This window comes from Aaosphaeria arxii (assembly GCF_010015735.1).
Source record: "Aaosphaeria arxii CBS 175.79 unplaced genomic scaffold BU24scaffold_6, whole genome shotgun sequence".
Taxonomy (NCBI): domain Eukaryota; kingdom Fungi; phylum Ascomycota; class Dothideomycetes; order Pleosporales; genus Aaosphaeria; species Aaosphaeria arxii.
Window position 1 is genome coordinate 806,701 of NW_022983479.1, and position 13,187 is coordinate 819,887.

General features: G+C 48.5%; 3 protein-coding genes across 3 annotated transcripts; all 3 read right to left on the reverse strand.

Moving 5' to 3' along the window:
* Positions 1-6,270: 6,270 nt before the first annotated feature.
* BU24DRAFT_424392 (uncharacterized protein) lies at positions 6,271-8,334 on the reverse strand. The gene is made up of 2 exons (XM_033528489.1): positions 7,621-8,334; positions 6,271-7,562 (listed from the first exon to the last, which is right to left on the reverse strand). Exons 1-2 carry the CDS (start codon positions 8,240-8,242, stop codon positions 6,520-6,522), a joined length of 1,665 nt encoding a protein of 554 aa, XP_033381728.1. The 5' UTR covers positions 8,243-8,334; the 3' UTR covers positions 6,271-6,519.
* Positions 8,335-8,551: 217 nt separating this feature from the next.
* On the reverse strand, positions 8,552-9,941 carry BU24DRAFT_424393 (18S rRNA biogenesis protein). The gene has a single exon (XM_033528490.1). It carries the CDS (start codon positions 9,892-9,894, stop codon positions 8,677-8,679), a length of 1,218 nt encoding a protein of 405 aa, XP_033381729.1. The 5' UTR covers positions 9,895-9,941; the 3' UTR covers positions 8,552-8,676.
* Positions 9,942-10,089: 148 nt separating this feature from the next.
* On the reverse strand, positions 10,090-13,125 carry BU24DRAFT_424394 (KEX1 protease precursor). The gene has a single exon (XM_033528491.1). The coding sequence runs from the start codon at positions 12,742-12,744 to the stop codon at positions 10,228-10,230; it is 2,517 nt and encodes an 838-aa protein (XP_033381730.1). The 5' UTR covers positions 12,745-13,125; the 3' UTR covers positions 10,090-10,227.
* Between the last annotated feature and the right edge of the window lie 62 nt (positions 13,126-13,187).

The window sequence follows — 13,187 nt, forward strand, 5'->3', positions numbered from 1 at the left end:
GTCTGGCTCGGCTTGACTCCTACAAAATGATTGGCGCCTATGTGCAGATAACATGCTGGGAGGGAGGGAGAGAAATGAAAAAAGGAACGAACTAGTTGGTAATGTTCCTGCTTCAGGGCCATGTTACCAATACTGCGGATGAGCACAGCAAAATGAACCACATACATTTTCCACCCATATGTTGTATGTCTCGAACGTCAACGACGAAAACTACCAAAACGGCCTACAATGGCGGTTTTCCCCAAATGATCTAATAAATATACTGCTGCTGCTGCGCTTGCGTGTGTGTGTGCATAGACTGAAGATGACGATTGGAATGGAGGGCGACAAATGACATACTGAAGCGGTTCATGTGGTGCCCTTTTCTTCTCCTTCATTCAAAATATGCAATCAGAAATACATGACCTGTGCGCCAAAAACCCGGATAATATCGACGTATGACTGAAGCGAAAATATACTAGACCCCCTACATGTGTTGCAATCATCCAAGCAAACGAGGTATGACTTGCTGTGCGTTTCGTCTCTTCAGGAAAATCCCGCCATGTCCAATTTCCACTTTCCTTGATACTGAAAACTGAACAACAAACGGTGGACAAATGGGGATCGCGCCCTGTGCATATTTGATACTTGAATTGGTCTCAGAAGGATACGGACTCTTTCGTCAGGCAATCCAGCACCGTCGCGTGTTTGGGTTGATCAGGACCATTCCGATCCCAAACTCATCACAGTCAATGATGCAGCGCAAACAATGACTTCTGATGTCAAATTCAATACACGCACTAAACAAATGAGCATGCATTATCACTTCGCACACAAGTGTCATGCCAATGTCATGAGGGTAACGTGTTTAGAACCAGCCACATCCCGTCGACACATCCAATTCCACAGATGTCTTCCCCATGTCATTGCCACTCTCTGCCTTATGCCGGAACGGGGAGTTTGATGGAGCGTCAAAGAGCTCCCTCCGCCCAGCAACCGACGAGGAGAAGAACGTAAGGCATCTCTATGATTGCAGAATATGTGTGAAGAACTATGTCTTCAGTAAAGAGTCAGATGAGCTGATGGAGAAAGCTCTGCGGACTGGAAAAGCTTGTTGAGGCTGCTGCATGTTTGATATACGCAACCACTTGCTTACGGCCGCATGACCGCACACGCTCGACGAGATCGCCGAAGTTGGATATGAAGACTTCGATGAGCAATTTCTTGCAGCATGAATACATGGTTTTCAATTGCAATCAATCCGCATCCTAAGTCGAATGATCCTGAGTAGTATCTGATGGAGAATCGTTGTCAACCAAGAGTCGACAAAACAAAAAACAAGCAGGATGTCTACGTCAATGTCCGTGTCCTTGACTTCAGCGTCAATAGGGCGGGGTTGAAATGCCCCTAAGACAGACACTATGTGTAAAGTTCTTCCAAGAATGGCTATAATGACGCTCGAAACGGGCATGGGACGACTCAATGTCCAAACAAAAAGACAGCTACGAACAAGTATTGAGCAAAGCATCTTTTGAGACCTACCATGGATTGGGAAAAAGAAAAATTACATTCGCGGAAAATCGACTGTCCTTCATGTCATGGAGTGAGCCAGATTGCCCGATATTTCAAGCCGGCCCCGAGAATCTCAAGATGAATTTCATACCCTGAATTTCAAATACACAGAATCTTACGTTGACATGGTGTCAAGGTTGCTCTGATGGTAAGATCGGGCTGGAGGAAAGCGATTCGGCAGGCTAGGCTATCGTCGAAACAAATTGGTATCTGGTGTCATGGGGAAGAAGAGAATGAAGGTTTCCATAATGCGGAGGCTGCAGCTCTTGACTAAATGTTTTGCCACGCGAATGCATGTGCCGTGGGAGTTGGTTGCACCGATAAAGTGGGTGGGAGTAATGTTCCTTTTCTAACACCCGAAACTCTATACTTTCAAGATCTCATGCAGCCAAAGCCGAACTAGGGATTGGTCATGCAACTGAGAAGATCGCTACAGAATCGTGCGGTTTACTCCTGCTGTTGAGAGAATGTAGAAGAGAAAAACCTTCCCAGCCCAGCTGATGACCGAGAACTCCCTGGATCCCTTCTTCCTCACGACCGACCAAAAATGTCTACAGTATCGAACCATGGTCGAAATCTTTCTCCATGGCTCGAAATATTTCTCTTATTTTCAAACTTCGTCACGAGGATTGCACCACTGGGCGTTTTATTCAAGTACCACCAAAAAGCCTTCATGGGATTTGAACAATGGATATTCTAACGGGGAGTTCGGTAAACAGATAGGGTCATGTTTAATGGCGGTCCATGTGTCCGTACTTTAGACATTCTTTTCTCTCACCGATGAACAGGCAATGACAAATTTACAATCACTTCCTGCGCATGAGACGTTTGGTTCGCTTCGAATCCATATCGTGGAAACCCAGCATCAAATGAAAATACAAAAAAAACGAATGACTGAGACCTTCTGCTTCGCCTTCATCGAAAACATCGATCACAAAGAGAACATCACTTGCCTTATGATCTCGTGACCCCAATCTTGCGGCTGATGCTGGACTCCCGAAGAAGCTGGTATCATCATAGCGGAATACGAAAAAGACCTAGCGATCATCACTGCAATGTCTCTCCACCTTCGTGGCAGCTATATGTCAATTGCACACATAACATTTTGGAAACGAGAAATCTATGTCTGCTAGACAGAAGTCATTACTGCAGAACCGGAAAAGGAATTTCCATAGAAACCGAAACAAGCCCTCTCTTATGAGACTTTGGGTGCATCACAAACAATTTTTAACCCAGAGGCCAAATGATGTAGCGAAGAGTCCTCATACCACGATGCTCTAACGCATGGGACTGAGGTGTGCGAACCTGGCGACGAGAGAGGACGTAAAAGTAGGAACATGTGTGAGTGGAGGAGAAATAATACAATATCCGACCAACCGAATGCGAAGATAATCGTAAAACAGAGCATGCCATGGCCTCGACTGTGAAGATTTTGTCAGGCAGGGTCCGACTAAATGAACGTTGGAGGTTACAACATGACTGGATCTTGTTTCTATCGAACGTGCAATCGATTCCTTGTCATATGTGGAGAATCAGAAAGACGATGCCGGCTTTTCAGTTCAGTTGTTGAATTACACAAGCCAAATGGTGGATCACACATGTGTACCTATAATGTGTTAGTCGAGAATTGGGTCCCGGATCTGATCGAAAAACTACGGATGCTCTTACACTAAGAACTCCTGGGGTCAATAAGCAGGGCTTGAATGAATCCAAACAGCCGTGGAAGACAGGTCAATGGATTTTACGTCCAGAAATGGACGTAACCGTCATATGGAGAGCCGTGCTTCCTATGTGGTGAATACTAGACTGTTCAGGTCTGAAGCATGTTATCTGGTATCATCGGGAACAAGTATTACCTATGTTTTTACGCTTAATGCTGCTCAAGTCAACAATGTGAGCAAATGCTTCCTCCGAGTGTTCCAATGAATACGCGAGAATACGAGCGAAGATACAAAATACGGTCCACATATGTCTAGTCACATTCTGAAACTTGATCGCGAACATGGGGAGCTTCTCAAAATCTGGGAGGAACAACGGACTTTCAGCATATCAATGTTTTCAGTGTCTCGATTGCCCGATTTCTTACTATCAGATCGGTCAGCGACCCAAATATGAAGCCAACCTTTGCACCCCGATGCTCTCTTTCTGTTACACAAAATCTATTCTATAACTCACTATGGACAAGGAGGTTGGCTCCAAATGGTCATACACTCCAAGTAAGCGTCCGAATGAGAATTCGGACAATGACACACGTTATGTGCCTACAGCACGAAGCAACATAGGAATTCATTTCTGAACAGGCTCGTGCGTTGCAAGAGAACATCGAAATCCTAGGAAAATTCAATCGCATGTGCTCTGGGAAGAAGGCAAGGTCAAGAGATACCATGCAGCATGAACTATGCACAATTCATACCCATTTCCGCTGGACGGGACCTTTTCGTGAACCCCACACATTGCCTCATGAATGGATGGGTAATGACTCAACAACAACTTTTCCATGCTTATATCCCCGCAAATCCCGTCTATATCTAAGATGATCAAATATGGCAGCGGGAAAAAGAAAATTTGATTGTTAAGTCCATTTCCATGACCATGTTGATGGAACTACGTTCGCCATATGAAAAATCATAAAGGAAAATTAACTAAATCACAAGTCCCTTTGGTTGTGCATCACTGCGTGAATGGGATCGTATGTATGACGAGCCACGAAACGACGTTTTCTGAAGACTATAGTTCTCTCCTCTTTTTTTTTCCCGTTGAGACAACTTTTCCGAGATTTGGTTGTCGATACGACCATGAGTTGAAATTTTTTCAAAACGAGATGTGGCTTCAGGAAGTCACGACGATTTAGCCTTATGTTTAAATAAAGAAGGTCAAGTGAGAGAGGATTCCTTTCATGATCGGATCGATGAGAGAACGACATATACATTGGGGATCGTGGACGTGTTCTCTGGGGGCGTTGATTGCAATCCGCTTTAGAATGGAGATATGTTGCGAGATGTTCTCCCGCTACACGCAGGACGAGACATGCCAAAAGTCTTTGACCTGACTAAAAATGTTCCCTGCTGTCTCCACGTGAATTTTGACACCAGTGATCACAGAGGATCTGAATGGTTTAGACGTTTGGTGTTTATCTTAGGCAACAATAAGAGCAATGAGCTTCCTTGCTGGCCGGCGGAAGAGAACTTAAAAAAATTGACACACCACAGAAGAGCGTGACATCGCCGAAAGGGCTACAGAATAGCCATTCATGTGCAATTCTTTCCTGTTTTCAGTTATACGAAATGCGGACTACACATCCAGAATGACACATATTCCGGACGGCATAAACATGTGTGAAAGCACTTCCCTGGGCCCCGTCGATGCTTTCCACATGCATTCATTTGCCTCACTGCGGGATTGGATATCGGGAGGACGCAAGAATCTAACTCCCTTTCTTCTCGTCGTCAAAAATAGGATCGGAAAGATCTCTCTGTACCAAGCATAAGATAGAGCCTTGAACTTCAATGGATGATTAGAGCATTGTTGTATTTCCAGAAATGGGATCACACTTCTCAAACCGATAAACGCAACCAAATCTCGTACATGTGCGCGTCCTTGTGTGCAAAATCAAAGTATGCCATCCGCTGTATGAAATCTGACACTTTTCGATATAGATATTGAAATCTATGGGGGATCATACATGGACCAATGCGAAATACTGGAATGGGTTTCGCCATGACCTCCTGGATGCTTATGTCATCACCAGCATTAGGTGCCCATCAACGTCCTCTCAACGCGATGGTTTATACCACCATCGTAGAATCATGATCACTCCCATCGTTGCCCCAGGATGATGATGATGATTATGATAGGAAATTTAATCTCTTCATGAACAAGGGGATTTCACTGGGTGGAACCCAGTCTGCATTCTATGCATGACCTTTGCCTTTTCGAAAGATCACAAATGCGATTGATTTCTACCATTCTCGAAAAGAATCCCAGAAACACTATTCTGAGCCGCTTTTTTCTGCATGGCATGGTGGAACTTTGAATTCCAGTTTTGACTGCATAAACTTTTTCATTTTCTGTGGTGCACGACATTCTCCACAGTTCTCACATTTTATCGCTTTCTGGTCCTGGTGCAAAGGGTTTGGGCGCGAACCTTCGAAAGGGCTACATGCCTTCCGAAGGATTGCCCTTTCGAGGATAGGCCAGTCCTCGGAGATCACGATGAATACGTTTCTTGGGTATTCAGTCCGATGGCTAGAAAGAGCTCGAGCAAGGATTGTCGCCATGTCGCGCGGGTAGTATCATGCGCGAAAGAATGATTGGTTTTCAACGACTACCGACATAGATCGGAACATCTCGCATTTTTGAACATGGGTTCTTGCACGGTTTTTGGTTTTCAAAAGGCTAACTCTGCAATGTTCTGCTCATGCCGAAACCAGAGGCCGCATTTGAGTCGTATTTTGGTGAAACTGGAAGAATATCTCATTATGCCATTGTTGATTTAGTTCGATGCTTAGACTGGAACTATGAAGACTGAAATGTTCTTTTTGAGTTGTTGTGAGAGAAATTGGTTAGATAGGTGGAGAAGCAGAAGAATTGGGCAAGACGGCGGTTGATATACTTACTCATGGACTGGGCTGGGAGGTTGTGTTAAAAATGTGAGATGAGACAGGACGTATGCAAGGCAAAATACCCATTATTAGCGATAAATAGAGAGTGTTTGTAGATGGCGTCATAGCCATGGAAGCACTTAGCAGATGTGAATGATCCTGGTCACTACAGTAGTTTTAATCTAACTAGCTATGCAAACAGATACGCATTTCGTATGCTGATGCTCCTCCCAAACATGGTACTTAATACAGGTTGAATGGCTGCGAACCTACGAAGGACATAAAGCAGAAAAGTCGGGTATAAAATGCTGATCTCCAAAAGACCAACAAGCACTAGAAAAGAAAAGGAGGGTTGGGACGACCAATTTCAGTCGCTGTCATCATCCTCCATGAATGAAACCTCGTCCTCGACCTCTTCGTGCACAATGAGACCTAAGTTGGCTGACTCCTTTATGCATTCTCTCGCGGCATCCTTGCTGCATTCAAGGTCATCCATTACCAACCAAGTCGTTACCTCGGGCACCAACACTTTCAATATGAATGTTGCAAACCCGCCAAAACTGACCACCCTATCGACTTCATTTTGTTCTCTTAGCTCATCCGCTAAGTGCGTGGAGATGGTCTCCATCATTGCTCTCAAGCCCCGAGAGCCATAGTACCCTGTCGGTGACCCGACTGTTACGTCTTTCTGTATGAGTGTGCGCACTGAACGATCCTCTCCCGCGGCAACCCTTTCTGCGTGCTGATCGCGGAACACGCTGGGTTGTTCGTCGCGTAGTATTGCAAGTAACTTATGTCGGAACTGTTTTATCCTTGCTGGTAATGCTGCCCAGTCTATTGATGGATAGCCACTTTCCTTATACGTTGCTTGTGCTTCTCTTAACTGGTGTTCGTGACAGAACATCTGTTGATGTCGGACACTCATTTGCTTCCCCTTGAAGAATTTCCAGTAATGCTCTTGCTCCACGGGCTTGTCGCAAAGCGGACATTTATCGTCTGATTTCATTTGCGGAGCGTCTTGTAAGTATTGCTCGATGTTTTTAAGTTCCTCCGAGGATTGCCCTGTCCGGATGCGCGTTGCGGTGCCCCGCTTCGCAGGAAATGTAGAATTGTTGTCCGAATGACTTGGCTCGTCTTCCTCTGGGTCCGACTCTAGGAAACTTGGAGAGGCAGGAGCGTCCAGTGGGCCCCCGATATGAGCCAGCAAGTTGATGGGTACTTCTTTCGGAGGTGGCGTTGTGTTCTCTTTATCTTTATCTTTCGCCCCCTTCATACCTCGAGCGGGAGGAGGAGGTACATTATCTTCCATGGAAAAGTCAGATATGTCGGAAACGTCGTCTCCCTTCTCATTCTGCCTTAATGCTTTTGTGATTCCCGCCATGTGTTTCATCGAATCTTCATATCGTGAACCTAAGCCAATTTAGCAAGATATAACCTTGAGCCACGAGTACATCAAGGCAAGTCTGACCTGCAGAAGCCGTCGATTTCCCATATGTCTTCTTCGCGCTACCTCCATATGTCTTTTGCGCAGCGGGTCCCGGATTATGTATATTTTTTGTGTACGACCTTTGCGGAAGTCGCGCCTTCTTGACCTCGAACTCCATGCCCTTGAACGGATTGTCCTTTTCGTCATCATACGCCTTCCTCTTGCCCACAGAAACTTGAGAGCTTGAATCCTCACTCTCATTCCCCCCCTCTACCCCACCTTTAAGTGCCTCTGCGCTAGATTTCTTGTGCGCACCTCTCGGCGGGACCTTCAACGGAGCGTTCCTTTTTGTCCGTCCTTTTTTCGTCTGTATCTGATCGGCATTGAAAGCTCTCGGTGGCTTTGAGGACTTGGCTGGCGGTGCGGGCTTCGGGGCTGGAGATGGCGACGGTTTCCGCGTTTGGAGGAATGCTGGCGTCGCATCTTCGTCGCTTGACGATATCGGATCTGCGTTGACCTCTTCGTCAGAAAGGCGCTTTGGTGTTTTGACCGTAGACGTCATGGCTACTGGGGCCTCTCCATCGTGGTAGTCGCTGGTGGTCGCGTGGGGCTTGTTGTTGACCTGGCTTAAGAGCCTGGGCGCTCCTCGACGAAGCTGCGGCATGACGAATTGACGTTGGCTGCTTTCGTAGGTGTTATTGCGGCCCTTTCAAGGGCCAATTGGCCCAGATCGATCACAATGGTTGGTGGTTTGTGCTAGCATTTGTACCCTGCCGACCATGTTGCGAACGCGTTGGCGCGGTCGTCCGCCACCGCGTGTCCTCCGATCGCCGACCCACGTGATGGAATTTGGTCAATTCAAACAAGACATATTACATATCACGATTATATTTGGTATAGTAGAGCTTTATAGATGATCTGGAAGTATGTTGAAGAAACATATTTCCATAACTTTCACAAGCCCAGCGCAGATCCACTCTTCGAGCCGTTCCATATGATCGAATTCTTGCTCTAAGATTGGGTATCAAATCTGTGTAAATACTTTTCCTTTCCGTCTTAAAACACCGTTGATGCCTTCCGTTGCTACTCTTATCCAAACTATGCCATCTTTCGTCCGACGTTGCCCACACCTCTGCCCACTACACTGACTTTGACGATTCCTTTCTCTTCAATGTCTACCAGTCCCCAACCGGCTCCACCGAACTCCCTGAGGTCCCTTCCGAGCTGGATGACCTCTTCATTTGCGATCACATCCCGTCCCATGCCCAATCTACCGACATCTTCGCTTCCCATGGCCATTAATACAAGCATGGTCTCCGCGCTGATCGGTTCCGCGCAACCTCCCTTCTCAATGACCTCCAACAATTGGAGAGCTGCCTGTTTTCCAATCTCTTCGGGAGGCACACCACCACTGGGTGGACTAGCCATGTCGGCGGAGTAGAAGCAATTCGTCGAGCTCTCTGCTACAAGAGACAACCCAAAACCCACGGCACCCTTCTTCTTAGCTCCAGCAGGAGCGCCCTTCTCATACGACGGCATCAACGGCGCGCTCGACACATCCGAAAAGACATACGTATCCGGCACAAACTTATTCAACACCCCTCTCGCCGCCTCAATCATCCTAGCATTATTTCCTCCGCTGACACCCACCGCATACGCCACACCCCTAATCCTCTTCACCCTTCCAGGATTAAGCAGATGCAGCGTCTTAGGCAACCTAACCTGGTGATTAAACACCAGCTGCACCTCTCCTCCCGCGCTCTTCCCAGACCCAGGCGCACAACTCCTCTTCAAAATCCTCAACTCGATGTCCCTCTCGATGCCGAAGTTCTTGTACAGCGGGAGCAGGGCCGTGCGCACTGTATCCACGCTGACGTCGCCGCTGGGCGTCGCGCCCGTCACGCACCCCTCGCCGTGGAAGATGACATTCATTTTCGACTTGCTGAACGGCGCGAGCAGGCACAGCGGGATCAACCACCAACTCACGCCGCGGCCGGCGCACTCCTTGTGGATCTCGTGCCGGATCACGCCGCCTGCTGCGCCCAGGCCTTCTGCGGACCCCGTGATGAGGCCCGGTCGGTACACGAGTGTGGTTCCGGTCATCGAGAACTCGATCTGAGAGCCATTGGTTACGGAGTCGAGGAGGCGGAGGAAGGAGACCTCGTGCGGTTGGAGACCGGGCGTTGTGGTGGATGAAGATCGGATTTGCGATATGCGGATTGGGCGCCCGGTGAGCGTGGAGAGGATCAGGCGCGTAGTAAGGTGGCGGTGGCCTTCGAATCGCAGCAGTTGCTGCCTTGTTGTGGAGTCGGTCATTGTTGTGTGAGTTGTGGAAGGTCGGGATGTTTGGGGAGCGGAGCTGGAGGATTTTCTCGATTCAAAGATCGTTAAACTTTTTTTTGGGGAAAGCCGCCTTATCGATAATTAGCTGCAGACCTGGCCCTAAGCTCTCTGCGCCACCGCTAGTTAGGAACGTTTCACTTCAATTCACAATAATGCCATATACAATTGTTCACGGGACTTAAAATATTCCTTAAAATTTTAGATGGGCACCGTCAATGCTTATAAAACTCAGAAGTAAAACCCAATTCAACGCCTTCAAATGGTAGATACAAGCCAGTGCGAGCTATAGCATCACACGCAGAGTATCTATTGTCTCTTCCCCGCCGAGCTTGCGCTCGAGCTGCTGCCTCCAGTATCACTGTCTTCATTGATACCAGCCTTTTCGTTATAATCTCGCTCCTCGCGATCCCTGTATGGGCCCTCATCGCCGCTGTCACTCAGCAAGTCTTCATCGCTCTCTCCGGCAAAAGCATCATAGAGCTCTCCTCCTCTCCTTGCCCTCTTGCCCTTCTTTCCGCCCGCTGCGTTGCTAAGCATACCTGTCCTTGCACCGCCTTCATCGTCCTCTGCATCGTCAAGCATTTCGAATTCGTAGTTGTCACGGGTGGATTGTAGTCGCTTCCTGCGGGCAAGGTAGAGATAAACTGCTAGACTGCCACAGAAGATTAAAATTAGTCCCAGAGCACCATAGATCCAAATTTGGGTGCGCTTCGACACACCAAAAGTGGGGAATGGAGATGGTAAGAAATTCTCGGGGGCGCTCGAGGCAGTGGCAGAGGCATCAGCAGTAGGCGAAGCTGGCGTAGTCGAAACGGATGAGGTTGCGGCAGAGGGCTTCTGGTTTACAGGGCGGTCTGGGTGGTCGGATGGCTTTTCTCCTGGAGCTCCTGTGGCAGTAGGTACAACAACAGAAGTGGTGTGAGCTGGATGGTTGTCCACGACATCGTGATCATCATCGTCGTGCTCATCAGGAAGTGGGCGGAGTTTTGCCTTCTCGGCATCAATGCTTTCTCCCCACAGGCGAAGCTTCCAATCGGTAAAGCTTCCCGTCTTGTCATTGACCTTGACATCCTTGACAACGACTGTCCACTTGCCAATGCCTTTCTCGCCCCAATGAGCAACGCTCATGAATGTCCAGTCTTCATATCCAATAGCAGCTTCATCGTCACGACGAGCTGTAGACAAGTGGCTCACGTAGCCATCGGGACTGATTAAGTCGACACTGAGATCGCCACGGCGTTGGTGCTGAATGTTCATAGTCAAGGTAATATGCTCCACACGCTCAAAGTTAGCCTTCTTCAGCATCTCCTCCGTTACTTCGAAGACACTTGCAAGACCCTGATCGCCTTGGGGAATTGGCTTCTTGACATGCATCCAGGGAGAGTAGAACCAGGCTTGCGGCTTGACCAGCTCCCAAGTCTTTGCTGCTTCGACAATGGCATATGCATCCAGCTTTCCGTATCCGAACTGGTGACTGAACATTTTCCCAAGAGAAGTCTTGTTCCAATCGCTAGGCTGGTCGAACGGAACCGCAGTCATGACAGTGAGCCATTGCATGTCGCGCCAGGTCAACTCAGGGCGAGCCGACAACACAAGTGCATATGTACCGACCGCAATGGGTCCAGCAGCTGATGTGCCCCCATGTTGGCTAGTGCATGTGTTCGCGCCGACATCTGTGGTATGAATGGCATCGCCGCCGCCACTGCTGTACGTTACAACGAGTTGAGCGGAACAAGCTTCCGAGTAGTAGGGGTGGACGTTATTCTTGTCGATCGCGCCAACTGTAATGCTGTAAATGCTGTTCGTGTAGCCATCAAAGTTACAGTTGTCGTCGGCTGCAGCACCGTTGCCCGCGGCGAAGACGTAGATCGAGCCCTTTCCCCCTCTACCCTTTTGGACAGCAGTGACCATGGCCTTCTCAATGAGAATGCCTGGTTTTTGCATGGTCTTGCCATCGTCAGGCGGACCCCAGGAGCAAGAGTAAATGTCATTGTTTTGTAGATCGTAGTTGATGGCCAATGCCTCGTCTGCATCGGTGATGTCGCCGGAGAGAATGCGAACGCCTGAGATTTTGGCATCATAGGCTATGCCCACACCACATGCGTTGTTCCTTCCGGCAGCAACTTCTCCTGCACACCTCGTGCCGTGGCGGTCGTCGGAAAGTTTTGGTCTCGGAAGATCGGTATGATCGTTGAAATCGTAAGAGCCTTGAGCATAGAAATTGTCTTTCAAGTCTTCGCTTTCGAAATCCAGACCATCATCTACAATGCAGGCCGTGGCTCCTTTGCCGGTGATTCCCGAGAGCCAAACATCAGTGACGTTGAGATCATTCCCGGTATCTTTGACGTTGAAAATGTGCCATTGCTCCTCAAAGATTGGGTCTTTGATCTCGAGAGTGTTAGCGATCTGCCTCTGCAATTGTATGGCAGCCTTTGGTGAAGCCACTCCTTGGGGATCTTTTGGGATCACACTGCGTTTCACATGCCGGGGCTTTATCTTTTGTTTTTGTGTAAACTGTATGCTGTCCAAGGTATGTGGCTCTGGACCGGCTTCCCGCTTCCGCCTCCTTCTCTTGAGTTCTTGTCTTGCATCGTCAACGATGTCATTTGCATGTTTTGGTGCTTTGAATAGGTGGTGGTCGACAAGGGACCCGAGGGGGCCATCGTAAGTAAGACCGAGATGGGCGGCTAACTCGGATGGGGACGTCGACGGAGACAGATGGATAGCGTAATAATCGTGGGTGTTGTAGTTTCGAGGAGGGAGATGAGCTGCCGATGCCAGCGCTGCTGCCGAGAGCAGGTGCCAGAAGTTTAGAATGCGCATGCTGTGCGGGTATGTGTCCTAGCCACGGATCACCATGTGGAGAGCACCGAAGATGCGATGGCGCTGGTATAGGTGGGTGTCGATGCGTTGGACGGTGTGGATAGTGCTCTTGACAAGTCGCGGACTGTCCTGGGAGTAGAGCGGAGTAGATGTACGCTTCGAAAGAGGAGTAGACGCGGCAGATGACGAGGCCCCGGATATTAAGAATGAAGCAGCACAAAGGTTAGATCGCAACGTTGAGAGTACTGCTGGGAAAGGAGGTGAAGATGGAGTTGAGAAGTGAAAGAGGAAAGTGAGAGAGGACACGATACGAGGAGAGACAAAGAACAGAATCAGCTCTGTATCGGGGGGTTAGAGGCGTGGCCTGGTTTGAAACGGGCTCCGTGTCGCGACGTTGAATAACTAGAGATGGACGACGGGATGGGATGGGATTCTGGAAGACA